Source organism: Syngnathus leptorhynchus, chromosome 2 (genome assembly GCF_054491065.1).
Source record: "Syngnathus leptorhynchus isolate UIUO chromosome 2, UIUO_Slep, whole genome shotgun sequence".
Lineage (NCBI taxonomy): Eukaryota > Metazoa > Chordata > Actinopteri > Syngnathiformes > Syngnathidae > Syngnathus > Syngnathus leptorhynchus.
This window is the reverse complement of record NC_141196.1, coordinates 12208286-12228701: the sequence shown is the minus strand read 5'-3', so window position 1 is coordinate 12228701 and position 20416 is coordinate 12208286. Positions and strand designations below refer to the sequence as shown.

Below are 20416 nucleotides of genomic sequence, written 5' to 3'. Positions count from 1 at the left end.
TAGCCCCAACCCTAACTCTAACCTTAACCCTAGCCCTAATCCCAGCTCTAACCCTAACCCTAGTTCTAACCCTAACCCCAAGCCTAGGGTTAGGGTTGGGCTAGGGCTAGCCTCGCGAGCAGAACGATAGAGAAAGGAAGCTCAGTTACAATCTCCACCAGTTCTGAGTTCCTCCTCCACGTGCTCCTCTTTTTAATGTCTTGGTTGCCCTGGTTACAGAGGCGTTGCCACACTAAAGGGAGGGGAGATAGTGGTTGTAGCAACGCTAATTAGCTAAGGAATGTAGTGTAGTGTGACCTAGCACTTGTCGGCCCTCGACCCCCGCATTGGGACTGCAGAGTCTGCTCTCTTCCCTCAACCAGTTGTCCTCTCCATGGGTGGCCGACTCCTCCTCGACTGTGATCAGATAACTTGAAACACGTTGAATGCCGCTTACCTGTGGAACAATGCAACTAAACCCTTGCTAAGTTTATCTTCTTAGTAAACTAACACAACACATAATAATAATAATAATAATATCTAGTCCTACCTAAACATTTCAACACATATTAAGTAAATGTAAGGTAACTGGTATACAGTTCCTTAAACGAACATTGAGTAAATATGGGATAACTTTAATGTGACTACTTCAAACTGTATATAACCAGTTTCGATCATCTACAATCTATGAATCAAAGCTACAGTTAAATAAAAGGAATGAAGTCCCTTTAAACTGAACAAAGAACATTTCGCCTATGCAAAGAAGCTCTGCTCATTGTTAATGAAGGCCTCTTACAAAACAAACACAAAAGTAACATAAGGACAGGAAGGAACCATAAGGCTGACGGAGATCAAAAGACATTCCTTAAACTAAATACAAAGCATTTAGTTTAAAGGAGAGTCGTAAACTCGTAAAAGATAAGGTCTCCTGGTCTGGCAGGCCAAGGCTTCCCCCGAGATTATTCCAACACTAACCTTAACACCAAGCCTAACCCTAGACCTAACCCTAGTTCTAACCCTAACCCCTTGCCTTAACCCTAGCTCTAGCCCAACCCTAACCCCAGCCTTAACCCTAGCTCTAGCCCAACCCTAACCCCAGCCTTAACCCTAAGCCTAACCGTAGCCCAACCCTAACCATCGACCGTGCTCCAAGCTAAACCCCAGGTCTAACCTGCCCCAACCTTAACCCCCAAGCCTAACCCTAGCCCCTGTACTTAACCCTAACCCCAGCTCTAACCCCAGCTCTAACCCCCAAGCCCAACCCTATCCCTAACCCAGCCCCAACCCTAGCTCAACCCTAACTGTAGTTCTAACCCTAACCCCTTGCCTTAACCCTAGCTCTAGCCCAACTCTAACCCCAGCCCAACCCTAACTCTAGTTCTAACTATTGACTGCGCTCTAACTCCAAGTCAAACCCCAGGTCTAACCCTAACCCCAACCTTAACCCTAGTCCCTAGGCTAACTCTGTACTTAACCTCAATTCTAACTTCCAAGCCTAACCGTAGCTCCAACCTCAGCTGTTTGTTTTAGCTTTATCCCTAGTACTATATTTTATCTTAGTTCTAGCTCAATTTTAACTCCAGCTCCAACCCTAGCTTTAACCTTTACCCCAAGCCTTAATCCTAGTTCTAAAGTTATCCACAACCCTAACTGTTATTTTAACCCTAGCCCCAACCTCAATCCAGCTCTAACACTCACCCTAACTTTAGCTCTAAATCCAACCATGGCACTAACCTTAACCTTAGCCCATGGCACTAACCTTAACCTTAGGCGTACCCTCGCCGGGTAATTGAGTGTTATTAACTATATTGAACATTATCTGGGACAAGTGCTGGGTGTCACGATAGCACAGCAGTTAAAGCTCTACCAAGTAGAGTAATCTTCAACCTGTACCTCGCTGGTTCAAAACCCTTGGATATATTTTTTATTTATTTTTTAGTGTTTGCTATTTTTTGGAGCCAGTCGGAATTGCAAACGAGACGTTTCGTTCAGCGTTTTTATTGAGAATTTGAACAGTTTTGGAATCATGGAAGTTCCAAGTCGCTTGTGACGAATCTGCAGTCGCGAAACACAAAACTGCGCAACTCGCCTTACAATAACAGTCGTAACTCGAGACGGGGAGCAAGATAACATGGGAGCGACTTGACATGTACTCGGTCATCATCATCGTAGCTTGTCACATCAAACAGCCAACCATTTGAGGGTGTTCTGATTCACTTTCTCGGAGGATATGCGCCCTCTCCACAAATTGAAACATGGAACATCGGTAATAGCCAGCGTAAGTCCGATTCCACCCGTTACCATTGTACGGAAGATTTACGTACGTATCCGGTATTACCTTTCAAAGTTATACGCCCCTAAAAACACCTTCTTATCACATAACACCAAATATTTTGTCACCTATTGATCTAAATTGTTGTTAATGGCAAAACACATACTCTCGCAAGGCAAACACATACAACAACGCGTTCAAGCACATGTTATTTACAAATGAATAAAGATAGAGTATTGTTTTGAAAGTAATTGAAGGTTTCCGGAAATGTCTTGGCACGCTAGTTCACGTGAATCAAATATACGGATCGAGTGGCTCAGATAAGATTTTTTTTTTCCAGAAAGCATCCAGCAAATAAATGTGTCTCAATAATTCTTGCTGACGCCCTCCAATACTCTGCACAAAGGTATGTCATCAGCATGTAGCATACAACGTAACTCGTCAATAAACCCTTAGACTACGAGGTTGTATTTTCTCCAGCACCCTTTGCCATCGCAACCCTGCTTGCTATTTGGGCCTTTACTTTGTAATCATTTTCAAAATAAACGACTCCCACTCGCTCCGGACAAAATTCAAAAGCTCAATGCAGATACATACGCTTAACTGTTTACTCGTGTTTGCGCGTGTTTTCAGATGTTTATCGTCTCTGTGGAAGCTATAAATCTCAAATGGCCAATACAGGGGGTGGGGGTGGGGGGGCTCTCGGAGAAGTGGTCTGTCGTTGAAAACCTTCATTAACATACAACCATTAACACAATTGTGATCTTTTGGGGGAAATACTCTTCTCTACATAGTTAACAGTGGCACCAGAAAGAAGGTGGAGACACATGTGGATGCTGGTGTGAAGCTGTGGAAGCTGGTGGAGCTGCTGCTGCCAGGTGATCATTCATCATGAAGCCTGTCACATGCCAGAGCTTTCCCTCCACAAAGACTGGAGAACCACATGGCTACTTGGTTCGTACGCCCAGATTTCTCGACACGATGCATTGCAGCAAGTGCGGATTTGCTACGTCGGACATGGACCTCTTCAAGAGGCACATGCTTGACCACATGGGGTCCAAAATGTTCTGTTTTTACTGTCACAAGGCGCTATCAAGCAAGGCCGAACTCTACGCACACTTGGAGGAACACAACAAATCAACCTTCATATGTCCGCACTGTGGACAACAATACCTGCGGAAGGTTGGCCTTTTACAACACATTACGTGTGTGCATAATAAAAACATCGGTCAGGCACCCAAAAAGATTGGCGATAGTAAGGATCCCCAGGTCTCCAATACTTCACTATTTGTGCAGAGTGCTGAGAACTCAACACAGCCACCAGTTCAAGTGAATGTGCCATCCCATAGCACGTCCGCTGGCAGTCTCGTTAAAGACGGGCAAAAATCAAGAACAATGAACACAATGCTTCCCATTTGTTCAAATGGTGCTCCGGATAGTTTCTTTCATCCCAACAGGGCATTAACAGTGTCACTGCCAGAGGAAGTAAGTATCCCTGTTGGGTGCATGGTTGAACTTGTAGAAGTCAAAACAGTCAATGGGTCAAAGGAGCTAAAGCTGAGACTGGTGTCAAAACAAGAAAACGATTCAGAAGCGAAAGATACGAGAACAACAGTTCAACAGAATTTCATGGTGGGCAAGACTTTAGCGTCCAAATTCAATCACCCAAGCGCAGTAAAGTCGACAAATATGGGAATATGCAACGAGAATAGGAAGCGGTTGGAAACAAAGACGGCGGGTCAGCAATGCACTGCCGGTAAACCATTCAACATGTCTAAAAACCTTGTCTCAGGTCAAGCAAGCCAAGGAAAAGTCACACTGAAAAGGACGCCGCAGGAAGTTATTAACTTGGACAGTCCGACCAAGGTTTCCAAAATTATCTATACTGTGAGAGAATCCAATGAAATTGTATCCAAGCAACATCAACCCGTCCATAATCAACCCAAAGCGACCAATGCTCTCTTGAACTGTGAGACCAGAATTCCGACGGATGTCTTACGGCCAGTATTAACGGGATCATGTGCATCGCAACAAAGAACTGATGAAAGGCTCAAAAGTATTCCCGATAAGTGCAAGAATATTTTCCCGACAAGTGCTGTTTTGTTCCGAGACACATCGACCAGCGTTGTTTGCCCCAATGATAACGCTGGCCCCAAAGTCAAGGAAACTCTGAAGGTCATGAACACTCCAGCGGGTGTCAACCAGCCAAGTCACAAGTCCACCTCCTCCAATGTTCCTTCAGATGCAGATATCCAAGTGTTGCGTGCAGAGGTCAGTCTTAGCCAGGAGAGCGCTATTCCTCATTCGCCTTTTCCCGGTTCCGTCACAGTGCAGAGGACGGCCCGTGTGACCCCATCGGTCAAAGAACCCGTCGTGCCATGCCACTCCGAGTCAGCCAATGCAGCTTGGCCTCAAGGTGTCTGCCCGAGCGAGTGTGCGTCTGAAAGAGATACGCCTAAGCCCGAGAGCTTCCCAGTCATCTCCTCCGTGTTTTCCCTGAGCGAAGGAGACGACGAGAGCGCCATGCAGCCACTGGTCATGGCACTGCGGGGCATCGTGATGGACAAAAGCAACACCGCCGAGAAGTTGCGCCCAGATGTGAATTGTGAAGCTCGGTTAGAGACGAACCAGACGTGTGGCTCTGTCAAAGTCGCCCAACAACAGCCGTCCGTCCCGGTGCTGAATGATAGCAACGTCGATGTCAAGGTGGAGAAAACTAACTCGACACAGACCGACAATCCTGGCTCCAATCCCAACTTGAAATCCGAAAATGAAGAGCTTGTTCCTGACAACTCATCGAATGCGGCCGCTTTTGCTTCTGTAAATCGCCAGTATGACCTCTCCAAATTCTTGACCGTCTCGTTGACGAGAGTGGACGAACGTGTCGTGGGGATGAACAGCGGCGACGAATCGGAACCTTCGGCACTTCAAGAGGACGCTCCGATCCTCGCGTGCGACACCGGCCACTTGATGCCACTCAAGGCGGAACAGCCGGTGACGTTGCCGGGCCCGAATCAGCCCGTGGTCGTGCTCAATCACCCGAAGCCTCGGGTCCCGATACAAGAAACGGTCAGCGCTGTGGCAAACACTGGAATCCCAGAAAAGGCCCCAAAGTGCCAGATATTAAAGATGAGGCTGGGCAAAGTGATGGGGCAGAAATATGAGGTCACTGGCTGCACTGTCAGGTTCTCCCAGTGAGGTGCTTCTCATCCATTTCAAAGGAACGTACTCTTGTCACTATCATCTCATGTTTTCTCCACTCGAGATCCTGTGGGAGGTTCTCCGCCTGCTGTGACTTGTACTGTGATGACCAAAATGTCAGGAAAGGTTTATGAGAACTGGGTGTGCACACTTTTGCAACCAAATGTTATTACTTATCCCCCAAAAAGCTTCCACATATGTTTCCAGTGGGGTTCTGCAGGTTGTAGGTCACATGTCTGAAACAGTCCTTGAACTTGGTCTCATTGTTGTATTACAAAAAATAAGAAAGCTTTTATCTTAGCTCCCTTGTAAACTGTACATACGTGTAAAGTGTGACCGTTTGAAGAAGATATTTTACATGACAATCTATGATCCGAAAAACAAATTATTTTTGTTTGCTTCATGACTGCCAATTTCTGCCAAATTGCTTCGGCAACAACGGAGCACGTAACTCATGGGGGAAGTAGCAATGAGCAGTACAAATAGAGATTATTCCAAATCTTCTGTAGCAGCAGTTATAAATGACGTAAACCGTTTGTTTCGAGTGAACAGATTTGGCAATGACAGCTATCCATGTGCTACATTTATCACAAAGTAATATTTTTTACTACTGAGTTGAGTTTAGGGCGATTCGGAACCATGCTCAAATGCATATCTGCAAAATTCTATTCCCGCTCTTTGAAAATGAATGTCAGACGTTATGTTTATAAAGCAGGCGCTATTTGAGAGGCTGTGCTGCAGCATGTCATGTGCAAACGATTCTAAACAAAGATCCTGCCAGAGTTGATACTTTTCAAACACATCTGGCCCTTCTCATCATGTTTGCACAATTGAGGTAAACATTACCCTCCATTTACATCAAGAAAAACTGACATACAGCACATCTAGTGTGTTTTGAACCTTCGTGAACAACAGTATGCTGCAAGCACATACAACTCAAAGTCAAAAAAAGTCAAAGTCCGCTTTATTGTCAACTCAATAGTTTTTAATGGCTTACTTGGATGGAAATATTGAAAAGTTGTTTTCCATAGCATTTGTGAGGGAACATACTTTTTTGTTGTACCATCCTAGTATGTTTGGGAGACAATTTTCCTCTCTGCAAATTGAAAGTTGGCCTTCATTCTTACCGTGTGCTCATCCATTCATTTTCTGTACCACTCCCCCCCCCCCATGGGGGCCGCGGGCGTGCTGGACCCAGCAGGCACTAAGCGGGGGACACCCTCAACTGGTTGCCAGCCAGTTGTAGCCTCTGATCATCTGTTTTAATTATCTTCACAAATGACATTTTATTGTAAATACAAAACATAAATACCATTCCGGTGATCCTTTTTTTAAAACCTAGTCTCATTGTTTTTATGACAAAAGTAACATTTCAAGTGACATTTCTTGACCCAGAATGATGCTGATGTACAGGCGGGAGAAAAATATTACAAATGCTGTTCGTGTATTGTTGATTGTATATTTAATGTACCAATACTTTGATTATACTGACTAAGCATCCGTGCTTAAAAATCATTTCATCTTTTGGTCGAATTACTTATGTGTTTATTGCATGTATGCATTTTCACTCTTTTCCCCTGCTCTCTTTTAGAGAGCACTTTCTAGCCAAAGTGCTAGGTACACCTTCCAATACAAGACAGAACAGAACAATCTGCACTTTGAATGACAATGTCGGAGAGGTGTAACTAAATTATGGTTACTGTGGTTGTATTTCTCAGGTGTGCCTAATAAAATGTCCAGTGAGTGTCACAAAAAAACTCAACTTCAAATTGTGCTATCCGAGCAGCAAGTGTTTGTGCAATGACATACCTGCCATGACTTAAAACAAAATATTTCAACAGCCTTTTTAAGTGTTTGCAGAACTTTGCCTTTTTTGTTGCTCAGTGTTCCATATATGTTTTTATATTATTACTGTCTCTTTTCTATTAAAATAGTGATATGATGAATACAAGCAGAGTTTGAGTTGTGGAGTTTTTCCAACATCTAGTGAAAATATTGGACTTGACACTGAGAATGATATTTTGATAGATGATGCAATTCATTAGCAATATGGAGTACGGTATAATCTGCGATATAGTCCAACGTCTGAGAAGTTATCATTTAAGATATGGCTCGAACACTGTTGTATGTATCATTTAAAATATAGCTAGAACACTGTTGTACTACTTGCAATTTCTAAGGGACGCTGTGATGACTTTTCAACAGCAGATGGCGCCGAAGCTATAGTAAAATACCCACACTGTTGTAGAAATGGGCCTCAAAGCCTAATTATGTTTTGTTAGGGTTGACAAATTATTTTGATCGTATGATTATGTTGTAATGTTGACTAGAGTCATTAACCATGTTAAAACCTTCACCTTGTGAAACTTTCCACATTCCTTGCAGTTGTTGAAACGTGCCAAATGATGTGGAAACATTCTTGCTTAGTTAGCCATCTAAAATGCTCCTCTAGTATCTGTTTCCACAACTTTGTAAAACAAAGAGCTATGACCCTCTGCAATCATTAACCAGTTTGCAGAGGTGACCCGCAAAACCTTTTCACGCTCACTCCCACCCTGATTTCTCTCAATAAATAGTCCATTGCAAGAGGCGAAGGTTAGACTGCTTTGAAGCACGTCTGTATCATATAGGGTGATGATGCCTTTCTCCGCTTGCAAGCATAAAATGGGCAAACTGTCTCACATGTGGTTCTTGCATAAAAGGTAGAATGGGGAAAACTATCACGTTTATAGTAAATATACTGGATAACCAATTATACAAATGTAGGCACTCAAGTTTTTATAATATCAACTGTCCAACAACTATCTTATTTAATTCCCACAAAAGTTACATTTCTTAATTACCCAAATCTGACCAACAATGGAATTAGTAGGATTTATGGATGGGTAAACCATTGGCATATTATAAATAGACGAACAAATTTATGATTTGTAACAAATAATTTTTGCCCAATTAAGTAAAATCTGCTAATTTCCCAAAGCACAGTGGTAGCTAATCATCGCTTGAAAAACAAATCCTTGCCTTAGATCATAGGTGTCAAACTCCTGACCAGATACATCATTTCATGTGGCCTGCAAATGCAAGTTTTGCGTCGACTTTGTGTCATTACTAAAATTACAAATTGTCTTTTTAAAAATAGAGATATTGCTAGCAATTTTTATTACCTTTCATCTTTTTAAACTATTTGAACAGTTTTTGCTAGTCTGTGATTTCAAAACTAGTTAGTGATCGGTTTGTTGTGTAGCCTAAAGTGTATGTATAGAGAAGACGTTGACAGTCAGAATGGCTACAAAGCGGCTCGCAACAAAAACGAGTTCGACACCCCTGCCTTAGATCAACTCTAGCCACAACAGTAATGAAACAATATATCCGTTTGCTCTTTAAACAATCGTAACTTTGGGTCAATGTTCTGAATTGCTCCCAGTCAATCCCAGCAGCACTCTGCAAACAGATTGTAATGATTAGCAGCCAAGAGAGTGAGCACATTTAAAAACAACATTTGAAATGAAGTGGTAGACGACCTCCCCCAAGGCCAGACTTTCTCTCTAGCCATATCTAGTGCAAGAGAATAAAAAGGAGATCTGAGGGGTATTCTGTTCACAATCCATGCTTTTTCTCCTGGATAATTGTAATCTCCCGCGGCGTGACACGGCCAACAGATGGCCCCGGAGACCCGCCGGAGCATCATGTTCACTCAGCATGACGCTTCTCTCACATCCACACTGCTTTCTTTCTCGCAGCATAGGGTGCAGACAAGCTCTTGTTTTTATTCTCTTTCAATCTAATTATATTCAACAGCTTTTTTCTGTGGCAAAACCTTATGGAGCAAACAAGTGATATGAATAGAACAGCAGCCCTACTTACCTGTATATTGTCATGTCCCTTAAAGAGGTGGGAGGGGCTAGAGTGAGTGACGTGTGAGGCCGGCGAATCTGTGTGTGATTTTCTGGGTGAGAACTGTGACCCACAGCAGCTCTTGCATATGTGTGCTCTTTGCGGTTATAGTGTTGCTCTCCCACCAGCTAACCGCAAAAATTATTACCTGAAAGAATTGCAGCCGGGCAAGCTCACGACGAACTGCAATTTTATAGAGGAATACTACGATACCGCTTGCTAATTTATCCCCGTGGCTAACGCCGCTCATGTCCTGCCTCAACATCTTTTCATCTCCAGCTGCAATATTCATATGGCGTCATTTTTGATGCAGCGACTTAGAATTGCTTTTTTTTTTCCAGCGCGATGCAACTTGCAGCAGGGTCTTGTCTTGTCTACTTTGCTAAGATTAGAGGGTCATGGGAAGTGGTGTTGGATGAGTCACATGAAAGAAAAAGTGATTAGAAAGATGAAGATGGAAAATAAACTTGCGGCCAATAGGGAAAGGGGAGCAGCCGGGGGGATTTGTGGACACTGAGCTGGGCTACTTTGGGATTTGTGACCTGGCTTTGCTGTGGACATCAAGGAAATGGAGCTTGCGTAAGCTTCCTTGTGATAGCGCCTCACTTACACACATATTCAAAGAAGAGCAGATAGGTTTAGTCTGGAGCTTGATATTCAAATGTAAAGAACTTATTTTCCATTGCTTACTGTATTTACTTTGTACGTTACATGCAGCAAAGTCATACAAAACTAAATGTTCTCCTTCCAACAGGAGATAAATAAAATATTCTTGTAGTTTACATAAAAGAACGCTCAAGTGAATGCATCTTGAATGAATCAGCAATATACACGGGCAGGTACAGGTAGAGATTTCATTTTTACTTTTGTATATACAAAAAACAACAACATCAGCAGCAGGGTGACAGTTCCACTTTGGAAGAAATATTTCCATCGGAGAAAAGAGCAAAATTCACAACTACAGACACGTAACCCTTCAGAAAGTGATACTACATTTTGAGCGATGCTATATACTCCAACATTTGCGCCCGCTGAATCAATACATCATCTTGGGGTTTATATAAGGCATGGTGCTAAACCGAGGTTATAAAGATCTGTATAGTCCTAGTTAAGACCATCAAGCATTTTATTTGAGATTCTATGATTTCTATAAATTATTTTTGGTATTGATACTTTATGTGACATTTGTTGTTTGATGATATGCCGGGCTTGCTTGTGTACTTTCTACAGAGTAACTCTGAGCTACTACAGAAAAATCTGCAGCTGATTTGGAGGCCTGACGCAGGCCCACAAGGTCAGCATCCCTCCTGTGGTTTGGACCTGCAACACAATCGCCTCGACTTCCCGTGAACGATTACCATCTCGCTTCTCATTTTCACCGATGCTTATCTTTGGAGACAGCTCTCCAAACACATCCACACCTTCGCCCACAGCCACGACTCATCGGCCTGTCAATCAGGCATCTCCCCCTGTGTCTGAACCCCCATCTCACCCCCGCGTCTCCCCCTCTTGTCCTCCACCAGGCAACCAAAAGGCAAGCCACACTTCCCCTCAAGAGTCCGACCGAGACCTGTCAATGAGAAATAACATCCCGAGTCGGAGCTTGAAGGTTTCAAAGTGTGTGCCGAGCTCGGGTGAGTACACTCACAAAATTAACCAAACCATGCATTGATGATCTCACTGGAGTTTGAAATGTTATTGTTGTCCATCCATCCATCTGTCCGTCCGTCCGTTGTGTGCTCAAGCCTATCCCAGCTGATTTTGGGTGAACGGCGTGGTACACCCTAGACTGCTCATTAAACAATCCCAAACGACCATTCACACTTACAGTACTTTCCAACGTGCCATCTACTGGTCAGTATGGAAAATGGCGTTGGTGACGACTTCTCGGGATCCATGGTGACCTCTGTTTCCATAGGTAATATCCAATTATCAAACGAGAGACACTGACCGATAGGAATCCCAAAACCAAACTGTTACATCGTGCTGTTGCCCTAACATTATGTCTGGGAGAAGGCTATGGCAAAGGATATCTGAATTTTTGATGGTGTACGGGTCTGGTGAGCTTCTTCGACTTGTAATTCAATTGAAATACAATAAGCAATAAGAAGCTCTAGCTTCTTTTTAAGTGAAGCCTCCCCTCCGTATTATTAATAGACTGCAGGCCCCGCGCTTTGGGCGTTTAGACATTCAGAGAGCAGCACTTGCCTGCTCTAATCCACAGTGTATAAAAAAGAAGGATGAGATAGTGTCACACCCCCACACAGATCAAATCTGAGAGAAGGCCGCGCTATCGCTCCGATGAGACCGTGATTCAGCGCCGTGAATAATTAAAGCCGCCAGCGCTGATGCGAATCTGTGGACACCGGGGTCGGATAATAGCGGACGGATATCGGGGAAGGGAGGGCAGTTGGGTCCCTGGTGCTGGGAGGTGGCGACCGAGGCGACATCAGTCACTCCCTCCCCTGCTCAGGGCACAGTACTGAAGGTCAGAAGATGATGGATGGAGGGGCAACGGCGGTGGCTTACAGCAGAGGTTGACCAGAAAACCAATGTCCCTGACATGAAATATGAGGCTCACGAAGAAAGATGCCCGTTCTGATACACCGCCATGTGTCATGGCTTTGTGAACTTTTTTTTAATCAAAACCTCCAAGTTATTGGAATAAATCAGGTTGAAGCGGAGAAGAAAATGCCTTTCCATTTGTTCAGAGAGAGAATTAGCCAAATCGCGGAAATAGAAAGTATTCATTCCAAGGTCCAACTCTTGCCACCATAAAATCAAGAATGCTTTTAAAGACTATTTGATGTGAATATGGAATTCGACTTTTCAATTTATTATACAATTTTGTAGGTTGGCAAAAGTCTACAAAGACCGGAAATTATGTTATTCCCTTTTTGTGGACAAAAAGGGGCATACCAAAGACTATAAAAATGGAACCCATTGCCTCCCTGCTTGGTACTCAGCATTAAGGGTTGGAATTGGGGGGTTAGATCACCAAATGATTCCCGAGCGCGGCACCGCTGCTGCTCACTGCTCCCCTCTCCCCCAGGGGATGGATCAAAATCACATGGGGATGGGTTAAATGCAGAGGAGAAATTTCACCACACCCAGATGTGTGTGTGACGATGATCATTGGGACTTTAACTTTAAATATCACTAAGTAATTCCTCATTTCGGTTTTTCAGATTTTTGTCTAATGAAACAGATTTGTGTTATGCACTTGGGTGTCCAGCATACAAGTAGTCCATCCCCTCCCCTACTATATGGGAACTTTGTTGGGATTAGTCGTTATCTGGTCAAATCACTTCAGAATTATTACTCGGCTGATTTAAATAGTTAGCTTGCTAGTTACAACATAAAAAAATATATGTTCCCTGACAACATCTTTCTGTCTGTCCATCCATCCATTTAATCAGAGCAGCATGCTATCACGGCCAGGTCTAATTACTGCAAGATCTTGACCACTGAATCCTAGTCCTGACTTTTCCAACCACCTCTACTCCCTTAAATGTGTCACAGCCACTTTGGGAGCAGGAAAGGTGGAGGAATTGGTCGGGGTACAGGAGTGAACATCTGTCTTCCTGTGCGGTGCAGTGCCCACGGTTCAGGTCTTTGCCCCAGCTGAGGCCTTGCATGCAATCCATCTACATTAACTCGAAGAAGAGAGAAAGCTGCCATCACCCTCGTTGCCTACAGGGCAGGCACTCCATTCAAATCATCCATGGATCTCACACACATGCACACACACACACGTTTTCATGTTATTAGTGGCTGAAGTGTTTGAGGGGACACAAAGGGACAAAGATTGAAGGTTAAATGACTGCGTGATGACGGTAAGTATTCCATCATGGCCATTGTCAAAATCATTTTCATCTCCAAATGGTGCAATTAAAGAGATGATAACAGTGATCCTTCTCGTAATGTCATTAGAATTCAGAGTCAGCACAACCGCTCTAGTTATATTAATTATTGATTTTGCAGTCCAATTGGGGTCTATAATATTGGTAAACTAATACAAATAGACAAGCGTGATCACGCACGCACACACAATATTATCTTACACTAATTTTAGTCACACTTTTGCAGGATACAGTAATTACGCATGTAGTTTGGCTAGTCTCAATGAGACATTACTGTTCCAACTTTCAAATGTGTCTTTTTTTGTGTTGGTCATGGCCATCTCAAACCTCACAATCTTTTGTCATTCATGACAGTAGGGTTGTCAGACTACCAGATAATAAATAAGTAATTTAGGTTAAGAACAGATGTGACAATTCAATTTTTTATGAATGCCCTCTGGCAAATTTCCCTTACATTCATACATAGCAAAATCTGCAAAAAAGAATTCAAGAAATAAAAGAATGTTCATAATAATAATAAGGTAAACAATTGTTTGGTATTTTGTCATATTTTTAATATTCAATTAAACCAGTGCTTCAATTCTTGTAAAACCAGCGATTGCAAAAAAAAAAGCTCCCTAAAATTATGTCACTCCTCATATGAAGTCATTTAATTAGCAAAACTTTTCAAAGAATTTTGAGCCTTGCATGATATGTTGTGTAGCTATTCTTTGTTTTAGATAATTTATCTGCACATTTTCTAATCACTGGTGATCTGAAGTCTGTCTGTAAATAAGACAGCCATGTTTCACGTTAATAGTTTACTTTGAAAAGTTTGCCTGTGTAGGGCTGCTTAGAGACAGTGTGAAGTCGTGTGACTGCCTGGGTGATGAATCAAATTTGGTCCAGCGCGTAGAAGACTGAGAAAAGCAGGTGCAGTTTCAGTATACAACGATTATTTTAAGCCCTGTGATGTTTTCCTATAACGTGGCATACAACACTGCTGCAGGCTGAGCCTTCACACCTGCCATGCTGTCACCACTCCAAGGCCTCACACATACTTCACCTGCATAAACCCTGAGGAATGTGTGACAATTTCCCCTCTCAATCCACAGCCACGATTCCAAAGAGCTTCGACCGCCTCTTTCTTCCCTTACCCTCTGAGCTGCGCAGAAACAATTGCGCCACAAATGGGCTCTGCCTCCAAGGAACCGAGTGACCTTCATCTTTGCGGAGGGCACGCCACTACATCTATTTCTCTAGAGGTGTGCTTGACCGAGTGGCAAATCACGGGGGCAGACATGGGACTCGCTCCAGCTAAAGAGAGCCGGTGTCACACATTATTTTCTGGCAAAGTGGACAAACACAATGAACACTAGGCTGTACGAGTAATGCGTGGGGAATTGCACCAGGAAATGTGTGAGACTTATCTCATCCACCTTGATGAATTTCAAGTAGGGATCATGTCATATCCCTCATGATAAATCAGTGTGGCATTATTTACTTTGCAATTAATGCCACTGATGAAGATAAGCTTGTTGTGAACAAGGACACACAAAGGACAGGTGGATCATTTACTTTATTAATTGGGCAATTTCAGTAAATGTTTGTTTTCAAAACAGAATCAACACAGGGAAATCATAGTTATGCTGTGAGGTTCTGTATTTGAATCCCGGGTGTGGCGGACGTGGAGTTTGTATGTTTACCCTATGCTTGCCCAGGTTTTCTTCTAAATCACGCACAAGCATCTGGCGGCATCCGGCCTGGGTTACACTCAGAACGGTCATTGATTAATTCATAAAAATAAAGGTATTTAATAGAACTGACTGTGTCAGTAGTTTAATAGTCAGCAGAAGGGTTGAGAAACTGTTTCTACTAGCATGCTGATTCCCAGGCCACCTGGATGAGAACCCTAAACCCAAACCCTAATTCCTAATCCCTAACTACTAACCCTAAACCCCAAATTCTCCTTCTAACCCGAACCCCTAATCCTGTTCCGAACCTACATGGAACTGTGGCACCTTTTGTTCCCGACTGTTTCACTAGTTTCTTAGCAAAAAGGTTGAGACAACCAAATTATTTGTTCTAGCAGTAGTGTTAATTCTCATGCCAGGAATTGAACCTGGGCCACCTGGGTGAGAACCAGAGATCCTAACCGCTAGACCACATGGGAGTACAGTCTCATGTGATTTGACTGTCAGTCCTGTAATACATAGAAGAGATGCTTAAAAGAAAAAAATTACTACTAGCAAAAGTGCTGATTCCCATGCCGGGAGTTGAACCCGGGCCACCTGGGTGAAAACCAGAGATCCTAACCGCTAGACCACATGGGAGTGATAAATGCATGTCCTGACTGTGCCGGTAGTTTAATAGTCAGCAGAAGGGTTGGGACATTGTTTCTACTAGCAAAAGTGGCAACACCCATGCTGGGAGTTGAACCCAGGCGTGAAAACCAGGGATCCTAACCGCTAGATCACATGGAGTGAGGAAACTCCGGTTCCTGACTCTGTCAGTAGTTTATTAGTCAGCAAAATGCTTGGAACGAATTCTTTCTACTAGCAAAAGTATAAATTCCCATGTTAAGAATTGAACCCAGGCCACCGGGGTAAAAACCACGGATCCTAACCGCTAGGATGGCAGTGACTGACTGCCATGGCAGTAGTTTAATAGTCAGCAGACTATGGCAGTAGTTTAATAGTCAGCAGAAAGTTTGCTAAATTGTTTCTACAAGCAATAATGCTGATTCGAATGCGAGATGAACCCGGGCCACCTGGGTGAGAAACCTAAAACCAAAACCCCAGCCCTAAATCCTAACCCTAACCCATTTTCCTAACCCTAACCTTTACCCCAAACCTTAACCCCTAATCCTGTCTCTAACCCACATGGGACTGTGACACCTTGTTCCTGACTGTGTCATTAGTTTAATCATCAGCAAAATGGTTCAGACAACCAAATGGTTTCTACTATCAGTAGTGTTGATTCCCATGCCGGGAGTCGGACCGGGCCACCTGGGTGAAAACCAGAAATCCTGACCGCTAGACCACATGGGATGTGTGACAACACTCTTCCCTGACTGTGTCAGTAGTATAATAGTCAGCAGAGAGCGATAGTTTTCTACAAGCATGACTGCTGATTCTTATGCCGGGAGCTGAACCTGGGCCACCCCTAACCCTAAACTTTACCCCAAATCCTAACCCCTAATCCTGTCTCTAACCCACATGGGACTGTGACACCTTGTTCCTGACTGTGTCATTAGTTTAATAATCAGCAAAATGTTTGAGACAACCAAATGGTTTTTACTGTCAGTAGTGTTGATTCCCATGCCGGGAGTCGAACCCGGGCCACCTGGGTGAAAACCAGAAATCCTAACCGCTAGACCACATGGGATGTGTGACAACACTCTTCCCTGACTGTGTCAGTAGTATAATAGTCAGCAGAGTGGTTGAGCAATAGTTTTCTACGAGCATGACTGCTGATTCTTATGCCGGGAGCTGAACCTGGGCCACCCCTAACCCTAAACTTTACCCCAAATCCTAACCCCTAATCCTGTCTCTAACCCACATGGGACTGTGACACCTTGTTCCTGACTGTGTCATTAGTTTAATAATCAGCAAAATGTTTGAGACAACAAAATGGTTTCTACTATCAGTAATGTTGATTCCCATGCCGGGAGTTGAACCCGGGCCACCTGGGTGAAAACCAGAAATCCTAACCACTAGACCACATGGGATGTGTGACAACACTCTTCCCTGACTGTGTCAGTAGTATAATAGTCAGCAGAGGGGTTGAGCAATAGTTTTCTACGAGCATGACTGCTGATTCTTATGCCGGGAGCTGAACCCGGGCCACCCCTAACCCTAACCTTTACCCCAAACCCAAACCCTAGACACAAACCCTAAAACAAACCCCTAACCCATTTTCCCAAATCTAATCTTTACCCTAAACCCTTAACCCTAACCTCTAATCTTGTCTCTAACCCACATGGGACTGTGACACCTTCTGTTCCTGACTGTGTCATTAGTTTAATCATCAGCAAAAGAGTTGAGACAACCAAATGGGTTCTACTTGCAATAGTGTTGATTCCTATGCCGGGAATCGCTAGACCACATGGGACCACACTCTCAAGTGATTTGACAGTGTCAGTCCTATAATACATAGCAGAGTCGCTAAAGTAAGAACAGTTACTATCAGCAAACGTGCCAATTCCCATGCTGGGAGTTGAACCAGTACAACCTGAGTGAAAACCAAGGATCCTAACTGCTAGACCAGATAGGAGTCAAATGGCTCATGTTCCTGACTGTGTTAGTAATTTAATAGTCAGCAGAAGGGTTGGGACTGTTTCTACTAGCAAAATTACCAATTCCAATGCCGAGAGTTGAACCTGGGTGAAACTAGACCACCTGACATGGAGTTTGTATGTTTACCCTATCCTTGCCTAGGTTTATTTCTCAATGAGACACGGGTATCTGCCGGTACGCGGCCTGGGTAACTGAACGGTCCTTGATTAATTCATACAAATAAAAGTGTTTAGTGGTGAATCATTTTTAAGTTGCAATAACTGTGTTCACCCCTAGAACTAAGTCAGCAATACAACACCTCCAAAGTACACAGTGGACAACCTTAATGTGGATAAAGAAAACTAGATGGATGTTAATACTGCATAATATTTTCAAATTTTACTTGACAAACTAACCACAGTATCTTTAGCAATCATGGCAAAATATGACATTTCTGGAGGAACATATATTGTCGATTCAGCATTTGGGTGTTTTGGATGTCTTGAGGTAGTTTTGCAAATGCACGTAGCTCTTGTGTCGAACACAACAATGCATGCGTTGATCTCAAACACATTCCAGTACTTAACTTTTTGTACTATTTTCTGCTAAGCCTCCCCTGAGAGGACACTCATTGATTTGAAAAACACAAGATGCACTGAAGGTGCAAATGCACATTTGTGGTGCGATCTCGCAGGGTGGGGAGAACAACCTGCGAAAAGCATCTCACACACGTGCACACACGTGCAGCTCATTAGATAGGTAGGCCATGTTAGAGCGAGCTAGACTTATGCCTGTGCTGCTGGATAGCCAGCATGCAGCGCTTAATAGGCTGAGTCAACAGCGTGTGAAATTAAGAGGGAAATAGAAGTCGACAGCAGACATTAAGCCTATCTCTCAATCCTTCTTCACCCTTCAAGACGCCAGACAGTCACTAATGTGACACCCCCTGATACACCCCCTCCCATCGCCACCACCACACATCAACAGCACCACAGTTCTAAGCCCAATTCAGTTTAGCCGAGATTGCTTCAACCCTGAGCCCGTTTCCCATCACTGCACCAGCATGTGCAAACTGGATGAAGAGTGTGTTAAGATTTATGAAGTTATACTGCATGTTGTGAGGCTTTATACACTCAGGTCCATAAATATAGGGACAGGGACACCATTCTCATCTTTTGGGATTTGAATACCACCACAATAGATATGAAATGAAACAATTAAGCAACAGCCTAACATTGTGTTAATGCAGATTCAGCTTTCATGATGTGTCTCCCACTTTTCAAGGGACCACATTTAATGTTACCAATCAACAATCAAAAATTACATTTTCACCCTTGAAATACTAGTTGCAAAATCTTTGTGGTCAATCACAGTCTGCAACATATAGAGCTCACCATCCAGTGGATTTCAGTAAACTACATGAAAAGACATGAGGTATACAATTTAATTGTGCCCGTGTCACACGAGTATTACTCATATCTGTAGTTCAAATACTCTAGAAGGTTGATCATCCCGAAAGGGAATAGAGAAGCATATTTTTAAACTGCTAACAGAAAGAACAAAAAGTAGAGAACAATCAAAGCAAGGTAATATTGCAATTGAAATTAAAGCGACTAAAATACTTCTCCACTAAGACGTCTTTGTCAAGATTTCCACTGGGAGGATGTTTGGAATCCTTTTTTCTACCATCCTTGATATGTTAATGTGCACCTCGGGTTTTTTCTTTTTCCTTAACATTCGGAAACAAAATCTTTTCTGCTGAGAACCTCATTTTGCCAAAGCAGGGAGGAGTCTTATTTGCATACGAAATGCTTGTGTCAGAATGAGCACTGGACTAATGATGGTAGTGAGGAAGAAAGAACAAGACAGTTGCCAAGGTAATATGCAAAACAGTCTCTTTATTCTCAATTAAACTTGAGAACCTTCAACCATGGAGGTTTACTGAAGTTCTGATCAGTTAATACGAACTCGCTTTGCTACAAAAATAACTGGAAAAAATGTACTTTTCTTCCATGTGACACTTTGAGGGACAATTTCATGGCATCTTGTAGAAGGTGATATCTTTCGGCTTCGCAGGCAGCAGCTCTGTTAGATCAGCCTCAGGTCACACTCCAGTGAAGTTAGTTATTGCCTTCACACTACAAATAGGCTATGAGTCACTTGCACAAGTGACAACTTAGACAGAAGTACATCAATAAATTACCTGCAATCTGTAGATGCATGTCATTAAGCTATAAGGATAACCTAAAATCATCTAAAGAATAATTTGAATGTGACATCAGATCATTTAAATCTAAAGCGTTTCCAGCACATTATTGTCATTCATGTTTTCTCCTGGAACGGTTACATTTACGATTATAACGTTTGTTGCTGCAAGCAGGGAGTCATTGCTTAGTCGCCTTGATATTTTTACATATTTCTTCATGCAAAGATTGGTCATTTTTCAATTGAAATTTTTACTTGTCACAATTCTCTCTCTCCCTCTCCGTCTCTCTCGCTCTTCCTTTCTTTCTCCATCCATCCATTCAACCATCATCCGTCCATCCATCAGTACATTTTCAAGTGACCCATCACCCAAAATAAAGAAAAACTACAACTAGATTGAATAGATATTCTGCATTAAAAAACAAATTGTAACAATTTTCCCCCGCAAATATATAAATAAGTCAATGATTAATATATAAATAAATAAATAAATATTAAGTACAATACTTTTGCATAGCTTAAAAGAAGTGTATGTCATCGTATAGTTTTAAAAATATATTTTTTAAAACACTGGCTTGAATTAATATTTTTTACACTAGATTCTTTCTTGAACATGCTTTAATTTACAATAATAATAATCGCTCAATGACACATTTTGTATTGTTTAAATTGGATGGATGTGATGATGAGAAGAGACAAAAATGGATCTTTTCACAACCCCTTAACAGCGGACAGGAAGGCCCAAG

General features: G+C 42.8%; 1 protein-coding gene and 3 non-coding genes across 5 annotated transcripts; 1 reads left to right on the top strand and 3 right to left on the bottom strand.

Annotated features, from left to right (window-relative positions):
• Positions 1 to 2519: 2519 nt before the first annotated feature.
• Positions 2520 to 7390, top strand: znf518b (zinc finger protein 518B). 2 transcript variants are annotated; one of them, XM_085906464.1, is made up of 3 exons: positions 2520 to 2657; positions 3046 to 3205; positions 3338 to 7390. In XM_085906464.1, the coding sequence occupies exons 2-3, from the start codon at positions 3143 to 3145 to the stop codon at positions 5447 to 5449; spliced, it is 2175 nt and encodes a 724-aa protein (XP_085762590.1). In that variant the 5' UTR covers positions 2520 to 2657; positions 3046 to 3142; the 3' UTR covers positions 5450 to 7390. The 2 variants fall into 2 exon arrangements, with proteins under 2 accessions (XP_085762590.1, XP_085762589.1); XM_085906463.1 differs by having other exon boundaries at positions 3046 to 7390.
• An 8059-nt stretch (positions 7391 to 15449) lies between these two features.
• On the bottom strand, positions 15450 to 15521 carry trnae-uuc (transfer RNA glutamic acid (anticodon UUC)). Its single transcript has one exon. It is a non-coding gene; the product is annotated as a tRNA-Glu (tRNA).
• A 982-nt stretch (positions 15522 to 16503) lies between these two features.
• trnae-uuc (transfer RNA glutamic acid (anticodon UUC)) lies at positions 16504 to 16575 on the bottom strand. The gene has a single exon. It is a non-coding gene; the product is annotated as a tRNA-Glu (tRNA).
• Positions 16576 to 16846: 271 nt separating this feature from the next.
• Positions 16847 to 16918, bottom strand: trnae-uuc (transfer RNA glutamic acid (anticodon UUC)). The gene has a single exon. It is a non-coding gene; the product is annotated as a tRNA-Glu (tRNA).
• Positions 16919 to 20416: the final 3498 nt, after the last annotated feature.

What these genes read in the sequence shown, in the direction of transcription:
- znf518b (XM_085906463.1), top strand. Translation starts at nt 3,143, where the DNA reads ATGAAGCCTGTCACATGCCAGAGCTTTCCCTCCACAAAGACTGGAGAA.